The sequence below is a fragment of the Rhizophagus irregularis genome, chromosome 3 (genome assembly GCF_026210795.1).
Source record: "Rhizophagus irregularis chromosome 3, complete sequence".
NCBI classification, from domain to species: domain Eukaryota; kingdom Fungi; phylum Glomeromycota; class Glomeromycetes; order Glomerales; family Glomeraceae; genus Rhizophagus; species Rhizophagus irregularis.
In genome coordinates, this window is record NC_089431.1 from 2,403,665 (window position 1) to 2,419,871 (window position 16,207).

General features: G+C 28.9%; 4 protein-coding genes across 4 annotated transcripts; 3 read left to right on the top strand and 1 right to left on the bottom strand.

Moving 5' to 3' along the window:
* Nucleotides 1-40: 40 nt before the first annotated feature.
* On the bottom strand, nucleotides 41-1,232 carry OCT59_020580 (uncharacterized protein; the record flags this gene model as incomplete). The annotated part of the gene is made up of 2 exons (XM_025311461.2): nucleotides 41-1,102; nucleotides 1,168-1,232. The coding sequence occupies 2 exons, from the start codon at nucleotides 1,230-1,232 to the stop codon at nucleotides 94-96; spliced, it is 1,074 nt and encodes a 357-aa protein (XP_025171457.1). The 3' UTR covers nucleotides 41-93.
* A 141-nt stretch (nucleotides 1,233-1,373) lies between these two features.
* Nucleotides 1,374-3,633, top strand: OCT59_020581 (uncharacterized protein). Its single transcript, XM_025327403.2, has 7 exons — nucleotides 1,374-1,439; nucleotides 1,520-1,829; nucleotides 1,903-2,201; nucleotides 2,295-2,444; nucleotides 2,516-2,580; nucleotides 2,661-2,779; nucleotides 2,859-3,633. Exons 1-7 carry the CDS (start codon nucleotides 1,405-1,407, stop codon nucleotides 3,369-3,371), a joined length of 1,491 nt encoding a protein of 496 aa, XP_025171456.1. The 5' UTR covers nucleotides 1,374-1,404; the 3' UTR covers nucleotides 3,372-3,633.
* Nucleotides 3,634-3,962: 329 nt separating this feature from the next.
* On the top strand, nucleotides 3,963-9,019 carry OCT59_020582 (uncharacterized protein; the record flags this gene model as incomplete). Its single annotated transcript, XM_025320385.2, has 18 exons — nucleotides 3,963-4,160; nucleotides 4,246-4,474; nucleotides 4,555-4,730; nucleotides 4,901-4,999; nucleotides 5,127-5,447; nucleotides 5,532-5,604; nucleotides 5,686-5,839; nucleotides 5,907-6,068; nucleotides 6,139-6,331; nucleotides 6,395-6,500; nucleotides 6,586-6,657; nucleotides 6,752-6,913; nucleotides 6,995-7,062; nucleotides 7,156-7,915; nucleotides 8,003-8,086; nucleotides 8,159-8,387; nucleotides 8,462-8,669; nucleotides 8,746-9,019. 18 exons carry the CDS (start codon nucleotides 3,963-3,965, stop codon nucleotides 8,761-8,763), a joined length of 3,312 nt encoding a protein of 1,103 aa, XP_025171455.1. The 3' UTR covers nucleotides 8,764-9,019.
* A 3,621-nt stretch (nucleotides 9,020-12,640) lies between these two features.
* Nucleotides 12,641-13,192, top strand: OCT59_020583 (uncharacterized protein; the record flags this gene model as incomplete). Its single annotated transcript, XM_025329370.1, has 1 exon — nucleotides 12,641-13,192. One exon carries the CDS (start codon nucleotides 12,641-12,643, stop codon nucleotides 13,190-13,192), a length of 552 nt encoding a protein of 183 aa, XP_025171454.1.
* Between the last annotated feature and the right edge of the window lie 3,015 nt (nucleotides 13,193-16,207).

Genomic DNA, 16,207 nt, shown 5'->3' on the forward strand with positions numbered 1-16,207 from the left:
AAAATGTACTGATTATGGCACACAGATTAAATGCATGTTTAAAACTCCTAAATCTGTAAATATAAAAATTTTATTAGAGATACATTTCAGATGTTAACACCAGGCATACATCTCATTTAAAATCCATTCCACATCATCTTTACTAGAACTAGAACTTTTATTATTATACCAAGCTAACGAAGGGAGAGATTTTGTTCTTTCAATTAATTCACCTCCCTCAATAAAAACAGTTTCTGTGAATAATTTTAAATCAGGGTTCCAAACTGTAATTTTTTTGAAATTATAATAACTAGCATACAATTTTGCCTGTCGGATTAATAATTTAGTTGTATTTGTATCTGGAGATCGAATCCTTAATATTTGGAGAGTGTTATCGCTAAAGTTATAAGTCCAAAGAACAAATCCAATAACTTTATCTTCCTTATTTGTTACTTTAGCTCCCCAAATATTAGGTTCTTTGAAGCCTTTAACTTTTGCATAAAATTCGCTTCTCGCGAATGTCCATTCAAAACATTCGAACGTTGGTAATGAAACGACTTTATATTTGGTAGAGTTAAAATCGATTTCTTTTTCAATTAAAGAACAATCATACTTAGTAATTTCTTCGATATCCGAATAAGATAGTTGTGTTACATTAATGGCTTCGGATGTAATACTATCAAAGTTTTCGTTTTCAATATTAAATTGAATTTCTTTGTGCTCAAAAACTTTCCATCCATGTCGACTATAAAACACTGGACCTACGTCACTATATAAAAAACTAAACCCAACTTCTTGGAAATTCTCTTTTAATTTCTTTCCCAACAATTCCATCATGTAAGATGCATATCCATTTTTCCTATGTTCTTGTGGTGTAAATACTGAAGCTATACTATAACAATTTTGTTTTTGTAAGGAAGAAGATATAATGAGTGCTGGACGTAAGAATGTTTCACATGCTGAAAGAATATTTGTCGTTGTTTCAGGTGTTGAGCGAGGAACTAAGACCCAAACTGTAAAATTCTCAGAAGTAAATGGAAGAGATGCAAGTGAAGTTTCTCGAGAAAGATATTGTTCTAATGACAAATGAGTTCCCCATTCACCAAAAGAATTCTTGTTTGTTCTAAAGATATCAAGGAAGTCAGTTTAAAGAATAACAACAAATTTACGGAAAAATGACAAATTTACATGATGGCTTGTTCTGGAGTTGCTTTAACTAACGTTAATTCTGACAGACTGTAAGTGGACGCCATAATTATTTTTAAAGGGTTTATCCGTTTATATAAAAAAAATTTTTCCTTTTATATTATTACTTTAATTATCAGATTAGATAACTTTTGTGCAACATCAAAAAAATTATTAATCACAGTCGATTATTAATTAATGTCAAAAGGATCGGTTTTCTTTTTCTTCTTCCTTGACAAAATGCAATACAATCCCGTCGTAGTTGAACAACTTATGTAAATAAGATCAAAAACTCTCTTTCATCCATTCCTAGAATTATTTAAACTAACTAAAATTTATATAATTAATTTTACAGTCTTTGCTGTGAATGTGGGACAGCTATTACTCCAAACCCTTCAAATAAGTGTATCAATTGCATTCGTAATGAGGTTGACATTACTGAAGGCATTCCAAAACAAGCTACTTTACATTATTGTCGAAATTGTGAAAGATACTTGCAACCACCAAATATCTGGGTTTTAGCGGGGCTAGAAAGTCGTGAATTGTTGGCGTTATGCCTTAAAAAATTAAAAGGACTAAATAAAGTACGATTAATAGACGCTGGTTTTATTTGGACTGAACCTCATTCAAGAAGAATTAAAGTTAAATTAACAATCCAAAAAGAGGTTTGTATATTACTCATTTACTTCTATTTTTCTTCATATAAATATTTTTGTAATATATATTTCATGTTATTAGGTTTTTGTATCAACAATTTTGCAACAAATTTTTGAAGTAGAATTTGTTGTGAACTATCAACAATGTGGTGATTGCGCACGTATAATGGCAAAAAATACGTGGCAATCAATGGTACAAGTTAGACAAAAAGTCAACCACAAAAGAACTTTTTTGTTCTTGGAACAAATTATTCTTAAGCATAATGCACACAAAGAGACTATAAATATCAAAGAGGTCAAGGATGGTCTCGATTTTTTTTATTCCAACAGATCTCATGCTGTTAAAATGGTGGAGTTTTTAAATGCTGTTGCTCCTGTCAGGTATATTGTGTTTTGGGCATTTTTTTTTCTTTCTTTTTTTTATGATCTCGATTATTATAATTAATTTCTAAAATTTGCACTAATCTATTTAAGAACAAAGACGTCCGAACAACTAATATCAACAGATATTCACAGCAATACATCAAATTATAAGTTTACTTATTCTGTTGAAATAGTACCTATATGTAGAGATGACCTAATTTGTTTGCCACTTAAAGTTGCGCGTTCATTAGGAAACATAAGGTCTGATGAGTTTGTATTCCTCATAAATCATAATATAAAATTCTAAATGTAATAAATTATTATTTTGTTAGTCCTTTGGTGATATGTTATCGTGTCGGTAATTCCATTCACGTAATGGATCCAAATACTTTAGCAGGTAATTAACTATTCTACTTCAACAAATCCAATTGTTAATTACTTTATTATTAATAACAAATATTTGTTTTCTTTGTTTAGTTTCAGAAATTACAACTTCAACATATTGGAGGAATCCATTCACTTCATTGTCAACAATAAAGAATTTGGTAGAATATTATGTCTTAGATGTTGAACCATTGGGCCCAAAACGTGGAAAGGTAATTAAATATGTAAATTCAATATAATTAAATAGTTTCTGTGGCATAAATATATAATATTTTTTCATTTTCCATTTAGTATGTTCTTGCCGACATTCAAGTTGCACGATCTTCAGATTTTGGAAAGAATGATACCACATTTTTTGCACGTTCTCATCTTGGTGCAATTCTGAATCCTGGAGATACGGCTTTAGGATATGATCTTACATCTTCCAATTTTAACGACTATACTTTTGATACTCTCAATAGAAATTCTCTTCCTGATGTTATACTTATCAAAAAATCTTATCCACAAAGACGCAGGAAAAATAAGTCTCGTAAATGGAAGTTAAAATCATTATCTAAAGAAAAGGAGGAAATGACTCCTAGAAAACAAGATGCTGATAAAATGGAAGAAGATTATGAGTTGTTTTTACAGGATTTGGAAGAAGATTCAGAATTAAGACAGAACATTAATCTTTATAAATCTAGTAATGCAATGGATGTGGATACTGCAGCTGAAGAAAGTGCAGCCGAAGAGGAGGAAAGTTTTCCTGAAGTAGGAATAGAAGAGCTGTTAGAAGATCTCACGCTAAATGATAAAGATGAATAATAATAGTTAGATAAAATAAATATATATTAAATTTTGATTATAATAGAATCGTTGGAATCAATCTCCATTTCGTTATTAGGAATGAAATAGTTTAGAATAGGTAATTCCTGATCATGTAAAGTAATTTAAGATGATGATATTTAATGTTATCTTGTTAAAGCCAGTACTTGATATATCATGTGAAAGTATATTAACCCTAAGAAGTAAGAAGTGTATAATGACTTTTTATTAATAATAAATTTAGTTTATTGTTATCGTTATGAAGAAATTAGATTGTCTGTGTTACTGTGTTACCAAGTGATTATATTGTAGGATGGCGTAACGCAAAATTTTTTTTTTTAAATTTGGTCGGTGGCTCCTTTTTAATCTCAAAATATAGAATTGTTCGTTTGCCCAAGTTTATAGATCACTTATCTGAATTCATAATAAATTGCATAATAAATTGCAACGGCTTGCTTCGGGTATGTTTACGCGATTATACTTTTTTTTAATTTAATGAAAAAAATATTGATCTATTTGAAATGACGTGATTTAAAACAAAATTCTTTTTTCGCAAACGTTGGTTAATCAAATGGGGTTTACGTTTTAGATATGTCAACCACTGCTTCTTCTTTAGTTCCATCCGATGTTGTTTCTCAACTGAATCAAGTTTTATCGAGCTTGGTCTCTAATAATAACGATCTTCGTTCAAGTGCAGAAAGACAATTGAACGAACAGTGGATCACTCAGCAGCCAGAATTACTACTACTTTCATTAGCACAGCTTGGAAGAGCACATGAAGAAACTCACGTGAGAAAGCTGTTTAATAGTTTTAATGGTTCTTGGATATAAAATGACTAGGACGTGTTTTATCTTATTTACGCGTTTTTTATAGGGTCGTTCCTTTTCATTCGTTCTATTACGGAGAATCGCATTCAAACAGGCACCAAATCAAGCCTCAAAACTTGATGATATAACTATTTGGGACCGTCTTCAAGAACAAAGTAGGCAAGCTATCAAAACTGAATTATTAATGTCTTTATCGATAGAACGGGAGAATACAGTACGTCACAAAGTCTGCGACGCTGTCTCTGAGGTAGCTAAAAATTCATTCCTAAAAGGACGTAAGTATTAATTAAACTTCAATTCTATTTAAGATAAAATGTTTATATGCTTATACATGTTTTGCTTACTTATCATATAGAAAAGTGGAATGAACTTCTTCCAGCACTTATTGAAGCAAGCGAATCACCTAATGCAGAACATCGCGAAGCTGCTTTACGTATATTTTCTGCGGTTCCTAATCTTCTCACCGACTTACCAATAAATGAAGTTAAACAAGTATTTTTAGTCAATTTACAAGATGCTAATAACGCGGCTGTATGTATAAAGTATATGTTTATTTTGTTGCGATTGCAACATATTGTGCCTTCCTTACTTATAGCTTATCATCTATTTTTATCCTTATCCTAACTCTTTAACTAAAAATAAAAAATAACGCATACATAACAATTATATGAACTGAGAGAATTATATGATTTTCTGTTTAGATACGTATGGCCTCTTTGAAAGCTGCAGTCGCTTTCATGTTAGAAACAGATCATCAAAACAGAAGCTCTTTTGCCGAATTGATGCCACAGATGTTAGAGGTACAATTATTCCACATAGTGATTACGCAGAACTTATATATAGAAACATATGTGCATTAATGAACAAAAGACCGATAGTTATACTTAGAGCTTGACGAAGTGATTTTATAATTTGAATGCATCAAAGGTGCTTTCTCCACTTATAGCGCAACGCGATGAAGATGGCTTAGCAGATGGCATTATGGTGTTCATAGAACTCGCGGGAAATTTACCAAGGATATTTAAGCAAGTACTCCCTAACGTCATGCCTTTTACTATCAATATTGTGAAAGACAAAACTTTTGAAGACGGTACTCGTCAAACAGCTCTTGAACTCCTACTCACATTATCCGAGGCCTCTCCATCCATGATGCGCAAGACTCAAGACTTTTGCGCGCAAATCATTCCCATTTCCTTGGAGATGATGACAGAATTAGATGACTCTGAGGATTGGTATACAACGGATGATGTAAGAATTTTATTTTGGTGAATTGCGTAATCCAAATCATAACAACTTCTTCTAAATATTATCTCGCATTACATATTGTTCTAGCTTGAAGATGATGATAATGATGAAAATTATGTTATCGGTGAACATGCGATGGACAGATTGGCACGTAATCTTGGTAACCCATTATTTTTTATAATTTTTCTAATTTATTAAAAATTTCAATTTCAGACATTACTTAATACATATTTGCACGTAGGTGGAAAGGCTATTCTTCCAATTACTTTCAATTATATTCCTTCAATGTTGGGTTCTGAAAGATGGGAACAGCGACACGCTGCTCTTATGGCAATTTCCGCGATCGGCGAAGGATGTGTTAAGATTATGGAAGCTGAGTTAGGAAAAATATTAGAGTAGGTGTTTATAAATGTTAATTATTTTAGTTTTAAAATGGATTTAATTCATTATTTTTTCTTTTAGATTGATATTGCCGTATCTTAGAGATCCACATCCTCGTGTAAGATACGCCGCATGTAATGCTATTGGTCAAATGTCAACAGACTTTCAAGATACTCTTCAGAGGAAGTTTCATCAAATGGTCCTTACTAACTTAATTCCTGTTATGGATGCTCCTGAACCAAGGTACTTTTATTTTTCTTAAAATTTAAATTATGAATATTTCATCTTATTATAACAACATTTATAATTAAAGAGTACAAGCTCACGCTGCTGCCGCTTTAGTAAATTTCTGTGAGGCTGCTGATAAATCAATTCTTGAGCCATATTTGGATACTATTTTTGAAAGACTTTTGGTCCTTCTCAATTCAGGAAGAACTTACGTACAAGAGCAGGCTATTACATCTATAGCTACCGTTGCTGACAGCGCTGAAGAAAGATTCGTTAAAGTAATGGATTATTTTAAATTAATTTTTTGTATTTCATAATTTAATATTCTTTAAATTCAACAGTATTATAGCTCCATTATGCCTTTGTTGATAAATGTACTAAGAAATGCAACTCTAAAAGAATATCGATTGTTACGTGGTAAAGCTATGGAATGTGCTAGTCTCATTGGTAAATTTCAATCATTTGCTTGTTAGTTCGATTGAAAGAAACGATAACGAAGTTTATTCATGGTCGAATTTTTTACGGGATTCAGCTTTGGCAGTTGGCAAAGAAATTTTCACTCCAAATTCTGAAGAATTTATTGCATTATTGGCCCAGACCCAACGTATGTTTAGATTTCATTGTTTTTCGAAAGAAATATTTATAAAAATTTTGGCATTACGATAATTTACGATAATTAATTGTTCAAATTTAATTAGAATCGGTTACTGAATCTGACGACCCTCAAATATCATATCTTATCGCTTCTTGGGCTAGAGTGTGTAAAGTACTTGGCGAGGGCTTTGTACCTTATTTGTCAATAGTTATGCCTCCCTTGCTACAATCTGCACAATTGAAACCAGACTTTGCTGTTATAGATCGTAAATATGAATTTATATTTTTTTAATTCTTATAGAAGATTAATCGATAAAAACTAAATTATGTTAAAAAAAAAAAAATAGCTGATGATGATATCGAATCCAAATATTCAGCCGAAGACGGTTGGGATTTTATTGGAGTAGAAGGACAGGTAATAATAGATAAGAGATTTTTGTATCAAAATATATATATATATACATCCGCACATGTTTACCGAATTATTTATTTTTATATCTTGCATTAGCAAATCGGTATTAAAACTACTGTATTAGAAGAAAAGTGTACAGCAGTGGAAATGCTTATTTGCTACGCACGAGAACTCGGTCCTGCATTTCGGCCATACGTTGACGAGGTTATGAAAATTGTTTTACCTTTATTGAAGTTTTATTTTCACGAAGGTGTACGAAATGCAGCAGCCGCGACTATTCCGCACCTTATTAACGCTATCAAGAAATCACCTGATGCTAATCAGGATACTATATTAAATATGTGGCATTCGATCGCAGAAAAAATAATTGAAGTTATGAATGGTGAAGCTGATCCGGGCTTTTTGTGGCATATTTATGTCACTTTCTATGAGTCTTTGGAAATAGTTGGTGATAATAGTCTTAACGCTTCTTTGTTAGAAGAGTTTACAACAGCTACTGAATCTCAATTGCAAGAATTCTATCAGAGACTAAAGCAACGCGAACAAGCTAGGCAAAGTGGTGATTATGATGCTGAAGATGAAGAGATTATAAATGAAGAAGAAGAAACTGAAGAAAGTGTTCTTGGTGAACTCTCAAAAACTTTGCACGTTGTATTGAAGACTCACGGAACATCTTATCTTCCGTCATTTGATAAGTTGCTGCCAATTGTGACTTTATTTTTGGCTGATGCCAATCCAGCCGCTCGTCAATGGGCTTTATGTGTTTTAGATGATATTGTTGAATTTACTGGTCCAGCATCATGGAATTATCATACTCATTTTTTGGAAAAAATGATCGCATCTTTGTTAGATATAGGTATATTTTTTATCCATTTATATAAACAAACCTCTTTTCCGCAAATATTGAGTAAGAATGTTGTCTAACTATTTAATAAATGTTCAGCTTCCGATGTTAGGCAAGCTGCTGCTTATGGCATTGGTGTATGTGCACAATTCGGTGGTGAAAATTATGCAGACGCTGTCGCAGGTAGTTCAAATATTTAATCATTATTTTGTCTGAAAAAAAGGCACTAAATAATTATTTATTTAAAAAAAACAGCTGCATTAACACCTTTATTCCAAGTCATAAACTCCGAGGATTCACGGAAAGAAGAAAACGTTTATGCGACAGAAAATGCAATATCTGCAATTACCAAAATTCTGAAATTCAATAATAGTAAATTTGATGTTAATGCAGTAATTCCTATATGGCTTAACAGTTTACCCATACGTTATGATGAAGTGGAGGCAGCATTGACTTATACTTATTTGTTAGATTTATTAGAATCGTAAGTTTATTATTTGTATAATAACGTGTCTATTAATTTTATTATTTCTAAATTTTTATTTTTTCTTTTTCTAGTCAACATCCCGCAATTTTGGGCAATAATAATGAAAATTTTCATAATATCATCTTAATCTTCATAGATGTACTTGCTTCGGCGATATTACCCGAAGCAGTTTCCACAAGAATGGTTTCTGCAGTAAAAATTATGCTAAGTAACCTTCCAGAAAATACCAAAACATCATTATGGAATTCTATCGATCCTGAAAAACGGAATGCCTTACAGGTAATCTGAAACATATAATTGTTTGAATTAACATCATTTATATCGATTAATTATTAATTGCAAACATTTCTTTTAGGAGATGAACTACTTTTAAAGATCTTATCATTGTTAGTCATAAAATTTTATTATATATTGAGTATATTGAGTATACTGTATGTACGTTTTTTTCTTTACCTTATTTTTTTTACATTCGATAGAAACTTAATGAACAACTTTGTAGAAATTAATTGTATGAATAACATAAATTTATGATTTTTAGTCTTATCAAAAATCTCTATGCATATATATTTAATTACAGAAAAAATTTCTATTTATTATGTTTTTTTTAATTAAAAGTATTATTGTAAAAACATTTGAATTCGTTCATAAAAAATATTACGATTTAGTAAAATTTCTTATTCGCTTATTTATTCAAAAAAAGAAATAATATAGAGTCAATTTCAGATACTTATTATAAAAAATATCCATTTTATCTTAAATTCTTCGTTCAAGATTGGACACCGAATTCTTTCATTATTTCGATTTTTAAAGAACAAGATATCCCCCGCTAGCAGGTATCAACTCTCACTCCGAAGGATCTGTAGACCTAGCTATCTATCTTCAGTCTACACCTTGCTGGTATCTCTTCTATACTAGGTGCCAGGGGTATCGACTATTCTGTCGCCAGTGAGGCTAGTTAGAGAACAATGTCATAGCACTCATATGTAATACATTGTTAATTATTAACTTATATGACGAGTGTACACTAAAATGAATCAAAGTCACTGGTCAATACCAGAAACAGTATACCCTTCATCGATATTCGCTAGAGGTTTCCTACTGGTTGGAAATACTCCGTTGGTTAGCCAAAATAATTAGTAATAAAAAAATAATCTGTCAGCATCAAGGAACTAGCAAACGTTCCGCAACTTCAAGCTAAGACTGATTGATTTGGTACAGAAAAAATCGATTAGCATATTTGGTGTGAACAACTTGGTTTTCCAAAAAATATCGTATATTAGTTAAGTTCTTCTGTGTAGTGTTGCACATAAAAATAATTTTTTTTTTTTTCGAGAAAGCTGAACGTAAAATATGTTGGCTTATGAGGTAGGCGGTTCAAAAATTTACGTATGTTAAGCTTTTTATCTAAATAACGATAGAGATAAATAGGTCAGGACATTACTTGATTTTGACACAAATGTTTATATATTCACTTGCTTTCGAACAATAATTTGTTATATCATCTAAAAAGATATCTCATTTCGACAAATAAGTATTTTTATTCAGCCATTTTTTCTGATATCAGTCTTTGTCTGAAGAACATTTCCATTTTTTAATTTCATATTATTTAACATCGTGATTATAATAATAAACTTGCTAACCATTAAGAAAATTATATAATTTCTCTTAAAATAAGAACACATTCAATACGTTCAAGTCTTTACGAATCTATTCTGAATTCTTTTTATCATTCCATACACAAATGTTACTGTCCAAAATAATAATGGACAACATCCATCCACTTCAACTACTTCTACAAATAATCAGTATGGAAGTTTCTATTCCAAAAAAGAAATCAATATGTTCATTGCGAAAATAATAACGAATAGGTATCATCACGAAAGAGGCTATTTGACCTTGGATAAAATCTGTAAACTATTGAGTAATATATGATAAACTGATAATATATAATACATATTTTCATATTTAAATTATAACAGCAAGTTAATAGTGTTTTTTTTAACTTATAACGCGATTTTAATATGAATTCTGAAATCTAAATTTTTCCTGTGTGATAAAGAAATTAGTATGAAAATGATATGTTTATATGATAGTTGTAATATAACTAATCAGTATAACTTGAACCTTTTTATCCTTATTTATAGGATATAAAGATTTAATGTAATGAAACCGGTTGTTACAATGATTTCACCATTTCAATCTTTTAAATATTGTAAAATTTGCGAGAGGAAAAATATTTAATAAGTATGCATATTCAAAAAGAAATTACTAAAGCTTAAAAGTTACATACAAGTGCTTGCAAAAATGAGAAATCGAATCTGAAATAAATATTTTAATATTAAAATATTATATTAAATTCAATTACATATTAAATTTGAAATGTTTTTTTTTTCTTCGTGATAATTCCAATGTCTAATGTCTATTTTTTTTTTAGTTTTTTTTTTTAAAAAAAAAAAATATTTGGTGCGTTTTTTTTTTCCAAAAATAAGATTTGGTGGAGGGTTTTTAAAGATTTTCTTTCAACTTTTGGGTAATTTCACTATGAACACATGAACAGGTGAACAGCATATTACTAATAAGAAAAACACTGAACTTTAAAATTATTTAAATTCCATTTGGATAATTATTTATTTAATCAAAGTTACCTATAGATTCAATAAAGCAATTATTAGATGGTACAAACAAAAGATGAAAAAAATACTATGAATACGAACAAAGTATTATTTAAAAGAAAAGATAAGAGTAAGTAAAAATGAAATTATTACATAGATGTAAATTTTTTTTATGGATCTCGGGAAACCTTGGTTTAATATAGAAGTAAGAGAAGTTTTAAAGAGTTATTGCTCAAAAAAAAATTTTACTTCTGTATTTGTCTCAGCACTTTGCATCTACAATATGGGAGAACATTCATCCTAATTTTTCACGATAATAACATTTTATTTACTCAATTGGCAGGTACACAACCGACATGGGCATCAATCGATAATGATACAAACGAGTCTTTCTCAAAGTTGGAATTCCAGTGACATTTATATTATCTTTTTTTCAATGTACATTTGGATGTGACAGTTTAGATGTTCGAGCTTATTAAAATCTTTAGAGCAAACTTTGATTCCCGAAGAGAATCGGATCTTTCCTTTTTTTTTACATATCATGTAACTCATTGATGTATTATTTGTCTTATTGTGAAAGTAGTATGATTTTTTTTGGTAAGATTGTATTTGTTGTTATTTTCAGTTTAATCTTCTAAATGTGTAAACATAATTATCTTATTTTGTAACGGAAACATTCGGTAAAATAAGTTACATTATCAGTATTTGATTAATTAAGTAAATGATAAGACGGGGTAAAAACATTACGGTCCGATCATTTTTAGATTATCAAGATTTGACAGTTTATTATGTATTATGTAATTTTCTCCACAAATTCAAATGATTAGAAGAATCTAACGATAAATAATATTTATATGGCAACTGGTCAAAATGCTGTGTTTAATTAATTTTTCCAAAATAGTATAATCTTAATATATGACCGCGTCTCTTATCTTAAAAATAATCTTAGTACGCCGGAGATCAAAAAGCTTTGATGCATTGGGATAATCAAGGCTAAAAATCTTATCAATGCTTAGACAAGGGGAAAAAAAGGTGTTATCAAAATCCAGGTGAAAAAAAAAGAATTTGATAAGAGCTTTTTCCTTGGATAATTCATAGGTCAGGTAAATTGAGATGAAATCTAGTTTACTAAAGATAGAAAAATTTCGGTTCTAATTAAAAAGTCACACTTATCTATTCTAAATTATTTCAAAGCTGAAAATACCGGAATAATCCGGAATAATTAAAAATTCCGGATTTGCTTAAAAAAAAAGTGATATATTCCGGTACTAATAAAATTTCCCGGAAATCTAATATGTCATATCCAAAAAAAATTCTGGATCTAAAAAATCTTTCCGGTTTTACAAGGAATCTTTCGGATCCGGCAAATTTAGAATAGATTTTATATGCTATTTCAAAGAGAATAAGAAAAAATTATTTATGTATAAAAATAATATTGTTCAGAAAAACCTTATTCTAATGTCTAATTAAGTCACATCACTCACATGTGCTGGTAAATGACTATGTAAAAAAAACTTATATAAAGCAACTCACGCGTCCTCTATCAAAGAAAAAAAAAACTAATTTTATGAAATAAAATATCTCATTAATCAAAAAGTAAAATTTTCTTATATTTTAATAAACAAATTATCATCACAAATGTCTTACCCTAATGAACACGAATATGAATATTTTGATGAACCTTTGAAGCAAACTTATTATGAAAACGAGTTGAACTCCACTAGCGATTACGTTCAAAATAATGATGGGCAGCAATCCACTTCCACTCCTACTACACAATATTATAACTCACAACGTGAACATATTGACTTCGTAACACCTGCACCACCACTATATAAAACTAATACGGAATTTTCCAATCCAAAGATTTCAAAGACACTTGATTCTTCTCAGAATCAAATCTTTAAAATTGAACTGGAAATTGTTGTCAGAATACAAAACGATCAGAACCAACATAGAACTAAATGTAATTATTCTTCAACCTTGAAAAATCGTGTTGTAAATAGAATGAATCCATACCGGAAACCGACTGATCAAAATTTCAGAAGTGACAGCCATTCTTATTCTTCCTCATCAGTACCACCTGCTATTTATATGCAGAATGCTGATAACATTCGTACGTCATTTCAATCAAATAAAGATTTGAATGAATCTTTTAGCAATAATTTTAAAAATAACTTTAGCGATTAATATATAAAACAGCAAAAATATATGAACTTATAATATTATTTCTTTTATAATAAAGTTGTTGTTTATACAAAAATTGTTTAAAATAATGTTTTAATTGAATCAAAGGTTGATTGGTTTTGGTAATCCAATTTTTAAACTTAATAATGTGATTTTAACATGAATTCTGCCAATAACTATATTTATGTAACTTATATCAAGTTTTGAATGCTATATTTTCTAAAGTAAGTTTATATCACATAACATTTGAATAAAATTTAAAGGAAATTGCTAAAGTCAAAAAGTATATAATCAGAGAAAAAAAAATAATAATTTTTTTGCATTTAATTTTTTCCTTTTTTTTTCCTTAATGTAATAAAAGCTTTTGAAAAATCTGTACTTTTTAAACCTTGAACTCTCTTTTTTAAAAATGTTGCAATTATTATTTTTTTTTTAAAAAAAAAGAAGAAATTTTTATTATATACAGCAGGTACAAAGAATATTATAATGTAAACAATTTTTTTAATTTGTTAAACTTATGAAAAAAAAATTTCGCTCAATTCTAAATTCTAATAAGATGATTCGGCCTCAACAAATATTGTATTATCACTGGTGTCAGGCTCGACAGAAGAACAATAAAAATTTGATAGCACTTAATAGTGACAATCGCGAGAAACTGCAAAATAATTCTTTGTTTTAAAACGCGTAATCGCGAGAATCACGAATCCATTCCAGATACATTTGTATAGTATTTCTTCAGTATGGCGTTCGGATATGATAGCTTAGACGTTCTAAATATCTTAAATATTATTTAAACACTATTATAAAATGTTTACTATTTATATCATATTAATTAACAAATCTTTCCCACACCAAGATTAAAATTTTCCGTTTCGATATAGGCGTAGCACGCATTATTAGTATCACGTTATCTGACAGGTGATATATAATTGTTTTCTATCATATATACAAATCGATGAATTTTATGCAGCCAAATAGGATCCTGTCGTCTTTAATAGAATATGAAAATGGGGGTTTCTTAATGTACTGTACAGTGGTATTAACGTGCAAACTGGCTGGAGTTAACATTAACGCTATCACGTGCAAGCGCATAACTCCTAAACTCTGGTAGGAATTTTGCTAAATCCTTTGCGCTGTAATCAAAACTATATCAAGTTATAATAATTAAGGAATTTTTTTTATAATAATAAACAATGAGTTAAAAATTTTAATGTTACAATAATGAATTTATTGATGCGAATATATACAAATTAAATCATTTATTTAAAAAGATTTGAAGCGATATCAGGCCCAAATATCTGAGGCTGTTATTTCCTGAAGTGATCTTCTTGACGTTTTCGCACTTTCTTTAACTTGGCCAAATTTTCTTTTGAAATTTTATCTAATGACAAGATGACAAACAGAGTTTTGACTGTTTCGTTCCTTTAATTGAAAACGAGGTTATATGATTTATAAATACCATTGTATTATATTTCACATCCAATTAGATGTGTGGCTTTAACTATTCTGTACTTAAAAAAAGCATATTAAGATTAAGAACATGACTTTATTAGCAAAGTTACGAGGCCATTTTGTGTGTTAATAATAAAATACCTAATATTTAAACCAAAAATCTTCTTTATTACAGTACTGTTTAATAGTTATTTTATTTTTTAATATACTGTATATTGGGTTATTATCATATTCTCTATTAACTATAAGCAAATATATTGTTATATTAAAATTTAAAATGAATTTTATTGTCGGCTATGAATACGTTTTATATCCAACTGGGCTAATTCAAACCTTAAATTTATATTAAAAATTATGCTATTTCTATTAAAAAATATTAATTTATATTGTGTGACGCCATTTAAAATAGCATAATAACCAACTTACTAGCGAATTTATTCCGTACTTGTTGTAAATTGTAATATATTTTTTATTTTAAAATCCCTTGTAAATAAAATATATGTTAGCGAAGTTAGCGAAAGATAAATTTAATGGATGATTAGATGATTAGAGTTCACTCATTTTGAGCATCTCCCTGCGGCACGCCCCTACTTTGTTCGATTTTTTAGTATTCACTTTTCGGATAACTAAAAAAAAAATATATCTGATATATATTCTTTTTACTGTTAAATTATATTTACAAAATCATTAATTATGAAAAAAAGTTTTTAGATTTATAGACAGGGATTTTCCTCCTGTTTAATTAAATTAAAAATATTTTTTTATTTTTTTTTTTGCGTATTAAGAAAAATCTATAATTTTTTCGGTGATTAAAAATAAAAATAAAAAGTAAGCCATAAGTTTATTTGTATCGTGGGAAATATATAACTGAAATATATTATTTACGCGCAAGGACAACGCTATATTATTAACCAATCTTTTTTTTTGTAACTTACGATATTGTATTGTTTATTAATAAAAAAAGGTTATATATAAAATCGTGACATCTGATTGGTTGACTTTTAAAAGGGTAAAGAATTTATATACTTACCAATAAAATTACGTCCTGATCACGTGATAAACTTTTTATATATAAACTTTTTTTTAATGAAAATTTAATCAAATCATCACATGATAATTAATAAGCCAATTATAATTGAGAATTTGGGACTATGTATTTTAAACATCTCATTATAAATGCTATCTTCATTTTCAGAGAAATCAAAATCTGATTGAGAAAAATCTGATTCAAAAACATTATTATCCAGTTTTAATGTTTTGAGCAAGTCCCTGCAGTTTTTTTCTTGTTGTTTTGACAACTATCAGAGATCTATTAATATAGAAATTGTATCATTGTACAAATTTTTCATAGTCACAATTTTTAATTTTATAGTAAAATTGAATCGATATAACTTTTTAAATATTTATTTATATAAAAAATTATCTGGTAGTTATCATTTTTATTGGATAAAATTTTAAATTTAGTTTGAATTTTTTTATGTTTTAATAAATTTTTGTCACTTGTCGATTATAGAAGTTACGCACTGTATAATTAAACATCTGATAATTGAAGAATTAGTTCGATAA